We start from the raw sequence: 5,266 nt of genomic DNA, 5'->3' as shown, positions 1-5,266 counted from the left end.
TTTCAGTGGTCCACTGGAGCGCTGCTGGGGCCTGTGAAAGGGACAAAACCCTCAGTTATGAAGCCCCCATGGCTGCTGTTTGAGGAAATGGGCTCCTATAAAAACAGTCTCAAATCAAGCACTTATCTCGGGCCTGCTTGTCTCAAAGGGCAGCGTTAAGAGGGTAGGGTAGCTACACTGTCCTCTGGAGCCTACTGAAAGAGGGCATTTAGAGCTGCTTTATCCTTAAACGCAAATGCACACAGAGGCATGATGATCCCTGATGGTCTTTCTTGACGCTTGTTCCTAGGTGGTTTGGTACTTAGAGGCCCCTTCCAGAGTAGTTGTGATTAGGGGATCCAGCTAGGTGCAACTTCAAGGACCAGTCCGGTTCCCATAAGCCCCACCCCCACCCCACCTCGCAATGAGTGACAGATTCAGAAGAGCGCTTGTGCAGTTCTCAACAGGGCTCTCATTTCAAGAAATCCAAAGAGCAGAGGTTGTGTGGGTGTTTACCTGGGGGCTTCATCCCGGATCCAGGCATAAGACCCCTCCCCAGGGAAGGTCAAGACCACTCCCATAGGCTATTTAAACTGCCCCTCAGAGAATGAACAAGTGGTTTCCGGGTTTCCCGTGGTCTCTCCCTTGCTCTCTTTACCTCTCTCTGCTTTTCCGGGGCCATCCGGGAGCATTGCATTAAACTTGGGAATCTTTTTTGCTCTCTCACTGGTCTGAATGGAATTATTTGCGTCAGCAGAGAGGCTCATCTAAGAAATATTCCTAACAGTGGGGACTCGGGGACAGAAACTTTCTCACTGACACTAAGGGAAAGTAGAGAAAAGCAATGAGTTGCTTCCGAGGTTTCAGCGAATCCATCACAGAACTGGCACTAGAAACCAGGTCTTCTCTGCGCACCAGCGGGATCGCCCTCAGACCTGCAACCTTCAGCCTTGTGTGGCCCAGCGGTGACCATTTCCATCCCACATTGTCACCCTCAACCCCATCTTCCTCACCCTACCCCTGGCTCACCGGACGAGTTCCCAACGTTCCAGTAAGGGTCACCTCACCACCTGTGGGGCCTCATCACACAGGCTCTAAGGGGCTCCTGGCCCGTAGTAGAACTACATTTCCCAGCAGGCAATGGAAATCGCGTTGTACAAAGAGCGAGGATGGACAATCTTGATCAGCTTTGCGCTAGCATTGGTCAAAGTTCTTTGGACATAGTTTGTTTAGTGTTTCTCTAATGATAAAGTAGCGGGGCGGAGCTTAGGGCATAAAATCAGAGCTCAGATAGAGAAGTCGCCTTATTCCAAGCTCAGGCTGCAAGATGTGGCTCACCGTGCTACTGCTGGCCTTGCTTCTGCTGGCAGGTCTCCGCAGGGTTTACTTGGGTCTCTTCAGCGGAAACTCCCCGAACCCCTTCGCCGAGGACGTCAAGCGGCCACCTGAATCCCTGGTGACCGACAAGGAGGCCAGGAAGAAGGTTCTCAAACAAGGTCAGCAGGAGGGACTGTGGGTTTCAGGACTGCTCTCAGGTTGTCTCATGCAGGGCACGGACCTGTCTGCCCATTAGAAAAGAGCTGGGAACACTCACTTGCACACGGAACCTCAACGTCTTAATATTCTTTGCTGCTGAAGTTTTGGGTGTGGGCACTATCCTTGGCACGACAAGATATTGGCATAACTTAGTCCCAGCACTTCCAGTTGGAATCTTTTCAGATAACAGCTGACACAGAGTAAGAGACCTTTCACCTACTTGGTTCTAGAGACAACCTTTTCCTATGCTACTGTGCAAACTCGCGTTATGGGAAGCAGCACAGAAAATTTTCCCAACAAGTGGTTTGACAGGCAGAGTGTAGTCCCAGTTCATAGGATTGAAGTCCGATTATAAATTTGGAAGTTTCACCACTGCTTTGGGATAAGAACACTACTCCCCATCAACTCGACATCTGGGAAACATGACTAGAGTTGCTTGCTCCCAAGGTTTTTGGTCTCACTTTTGGCTTGGAGCTGGCTTCAAACTCACCATGAAGCCCAGGCTCATACTCGGAGCAGCCCTTCTGCTTTTGCCTACAGGATGATGGGATTTGAGGCAGTTACGAGCATGCCCGGTCTTCGAGATTCTAAAGAAGTGTTGCAGCCGGGCATAGTGGTGCAAACTCGCAATTCCAGCCTGAACTAAACAGTAAGACCCTGTCAAAACAAACACCAAATAACCAAAACACAGAAAAATCTAAAACCTTCAAAAAACAAACAAGGATCTCGTGTTTGACCTCCAGGGGACTCTTGCTTGTAAACTTTAGCCTAGGCTACCTCAATCCACTACTTACTGGGGACTGACCATGTATTCCTAATCCTTGAGTGTCTACTTCCTAAGGTGTACAAATCCAGGTATTTTATTTTTGTTATTATTTGTAGATTAGGAGAGGGGCAAAGATCTCATATTTGTAGCCTAGGCTATCTTAGAACTTGCTATATGGGCCAACTGTACCTTAAATTCACACTGATTCTACTGCCATAAGAAAGAGATTACAGATGGTGGGATTACAGATGTGAGTAACCAGGGCCTGAGCAGCAATTTTTTTTGAGTCAGTGTCTCTCTCTGTAGTCCTGGCTATACTGGAACTTTCTATATAAACCAGGCTGGCACTGAACTCACTGACAGTCTTCATCCTCTACCTCCTGAGTGACAGAACTGAAGCTGTGCGCCCCTGCATCTGCCCTGGGCAGGGATTTTTAATGAACAGATGTCTGGACCTAGTGGCACATTCCTGTAACCCCATGTAGGGAGGAAAGGCAGGTGGATCTCTACACAGGGAGTTCAGGCCCTATAGGGCTGCACAGTGAAGCCCTGTCTCCAGAAAACCCACATCAATGAATCCCAGAAAGGAAAGAATGAAAGGGGAAATGAAGGAAGAGAGCAGGAGAAACAACAAACTCAGGTCTTGTGTTGGAAGAGCTTTCTAGGTTGGTTCTGTCAGGTGACTGCTACACAAGTGGTCTGTGTGAGATTGGTGCTGTGATTCTCAGAGTAACAGCTCTGAGCAGCCCTGCCTGCCCCAGCTCCATTGGCATTCACAGACCTGCCTCTTCCAAAGAAGCCCAGTTCCCAGAGCCCCCAGCACAGGCTCCTCCCTCCCCGTGTTCTTTTCTTTCCGTGTTCGCATTCACAGAAATGTCTGCACTTAGATAACAATGCCTGTGCTCTTGCCCTCTTTCTGGTAGTCAGCTGCTTCCTACTTTCTTTGAAAGGTATGAAAATGCCAGGTACATAGGAGGGGTTAAGATCCATCGCATCACTGATTAATCTTACTGCCTGGATTGAGTATTCTCTGGAAAAATGTTTCGAGCCATTTTAATCAAGAGTTCTCTGCTAAAGTGCCCTAGACAGGGGTCGTCTCTCTTTCTGTCCCGTTTTAACACTGGGTCTAATGAGCCTAGGCTGTCCTGCAGGTCATCTGTATAACTGAAGATGACCCTGAACTCCTAACCCACCTTCCAAGTGCTTGAATCCCAGTAGTGCGCCAGCGTGCCCAGTTTGCCTTAGAGGGTTCTCCATACTATAAGCTGGATACCTCCCTCCTGGCTTCTCTGCCTTCTCTGCCTCCCTGCTCTTGTCTGAGAAGCACACCCTCTGTCTCCTCCCTTCTCCAGCATTCTCAGCCAGCCGAGTACCAGAGAAGCTGGATGCCGTGGTGATTGGCAGTGGCATTGGGGGGCTGGCCTCAGCTGCGATTCTGGCTAAAGCTGGCAAAAGAGTCCTTGTCCTGGAACAGCATACCAAGGCAGGGGGCTGCTGTCATACCTTCAGAGAAAATGGTCTTGAATTTGACACTGGTAAGGCTTGTGCGGAAAAGGGTTGGAAACTTGGATCTGTCTTTGGGAGGCTAGGAACGGGTTCTATGGCATGATATTGCGTATGCACAATGGGATAATTTGGAGTTTTGTATGTAACTTGTATGTTTTGAGGTCCCAGCTTCTTTCTGGGCATCTCCATTTCTGTCTGGCTTGGCAAGGATTGGGTGGTATATGTTCTAGTAGATTTTTATAGAACGGGTGGGCAGCCCTCTCTGGGCATGAACTTGGCCAGGCAGGGAAACCTCTTCCTTACTTGGCACATTTCCAGGGAACAATTTTATTCTCTCTGTACCTCATTTTGTTTCCCAACAGGAATCCATTATGTTGGACGCATGCGGGAGGGCAACATTGGCCGTTTTATCTTGGACCAGATCACTGAAGGGCAGCTAGACTGGGCTCCCATGGCCTCTCCTTATGACCTGATGATACTAGAAGGGCCCGGTGGCCGAAAGGAGTTCCCCATGTACAGTGGGAGGAAACAGTACATCCAGGGCCTTAAGGAGAAGTTCCCCAAGGAAGAAGCTGTCATTGACAAGTACATGGAGCTAGTTAAGGTAGCATGAACCCCACTCAGCATCCACAGTTCATCCCAACAAGACTGACTGTTTCATTGGTGAAGGACCTGGTTGGGAGGAACTGAGGTGGGAGGCAGGCAGGAAGGACTGGTTATGTCTGTCCTGAATGCAGTGTACACTTGTATATGCCTGTGCTCTGCCTGGCTCTTCAGCTGCCGCCCTCACTCCGGCCTCTAGATGGCACCCCTGGGGAGTCAGACTTTGAGGAAGTCAGATGTCCTCTGAGAGGAGCCAGACTCTTGGTTAGTTTGTGGTTTTTGAGATAGAGTCCCACAGTGTAGCGCTGGCTGGCCTGGAACTCACAGATCCACCTGCCTCTGCTGGGTGTATGCCATCACACCTGGCTTCTGGACCGGAATATTTGGAAGGAATTTGAGGGCTGGGATTGTGGCTCATGCTTATTAGCATGAGGACACTCTGACTTCTGAGCGCCCCATAAACTGAGCTTGGTGGTCTACCATATAATGCTAGCAGGGAGGAGCAGGAGGATTAATAGGTTATGGTCATTGGCATATATTGGACACACACTCTCCCTATCTCTCTCTGTACATATCATATATATATATATAATATTTTAAGCATGATATGGGAGAGCAAACATATTCTCATTTGAATATGAAGAAGGAGAGAAATCCAGGGCCAGGTTGTTGTTGTTATGTTTTGATGAGGAAGACAGTCTTGCTATAAAGTCCTGGCTTGGGTGTCAATGTATGGCTATGGTTGCTCTGGAACTCATAGCAGTTCTCCTGCATTAGCACCTTAACTGTTGTGTTTTTTTGTTTTGTTTTGTTTTTTGTTTTTTTGTTTTTCGAGACAGGGTTTCTCTGTGACTTTGGAGCCTGTCCTGGAACTAG

At 48.7% G+C, this 5,266-nt stretch overlaps 2 protein-coding genes across 6 annotated transcripts in view; one reads left to right on the top strand and one right to left on the bottom strand.

Annotated features, from left to right (window-relative positions):
- The window catches only part of Elmod3 (ELMO domain containing 3), a 109,774-nt gene that overhangs the window by 39,430 nt on the left and 65,078 nt on the right, over positions 1 to 5,266 (bottom strand). The window contains exon 1 of one of the 5 annotated variants that reach the window (XM_026787986.1): positions 1,318 to 1,389. The exons of 2 other annotated variants lie outside the window; for them this stretch is intronic. The gene's annotated coding sequence lies outside the window, so the exon portion shown is untranslated. Of the gene's footprint in view, positions 1 to 637; positions 670 to 1,008; positions 1,106 to 1,317; positions 1,390 to 5,266 lie in introns of those variants that run through there. 2 more of the 5 variants (XM_005364728.3, XM_026787988.1) reach the window with 2 other exon arrangements.
- Positions 1,171 to 4,447, top strand: LOC101991779 (all-trans-retinol 13,14-reductase-like). The gene is made up of 3 exons (XM_005364727.3): positions 1,171 to 1,475; positions 3,634 to 3,816; positions 4,150 to 4,447. The coding sequence occupies exons 1-3, from the start codon at positions 1,307 to 1,309 to the stop codon at positions 4,398 to 4,400; spliced, it is 603 nt and encodes a 200-aa protein (XP_005364784.1). The 5' UTR covers positions 1,171 to 1,306; the 3' UTR covers positions 4,401 to 4,447.

This window comes from Microtus ochrogaster (genome assembly GCF_000317375.1).
Source record: "Microtus ochrogaster isolate Prairie Vole_2 chromosome 14 unlocalized genomic scaffold, MicOch1.0 chr14_random_3, whole genome shotgun sequence".
In the NCBI taxonomy this organism is placed as follows: Eukaryota; Metazoa; Chordata; class Mammalia; order Rodentia; family Cricetidae; genus Microtus; species Microtus ochrogaster.
The sequence above is the reverse complement of the archived record's forward strand: the minus strand, read 5'-3'. Positions and strand labels throughout refer to the sequence as shown.

Excerpts from the sequence above, each read along its gene's own strand:
- LOC101991779 (XM_005364727.3), top strand. The coding sequence starts at position 1,307 with ATGTGGCTCACCGTGCTACTGCTGGCCTTGCTTCTGCTGGCAGGTCTC. Across the intron at positions 1,476-3,633 it reads GAAGAAGGTTCTCAAACAAG|CATTCTCAGCCAGCCGAGTA; the intron begins GTCAGCAGGAGG and ends TCCCTTCTCCAG. Across the intron at positions 3,817-4,149 it reads TGGTCTTGAATTTGACACTG|GAATCCATTATGTTGGACGC; the intron begins GTAAGGCTTGTG and ends GTTTCCCAACAG.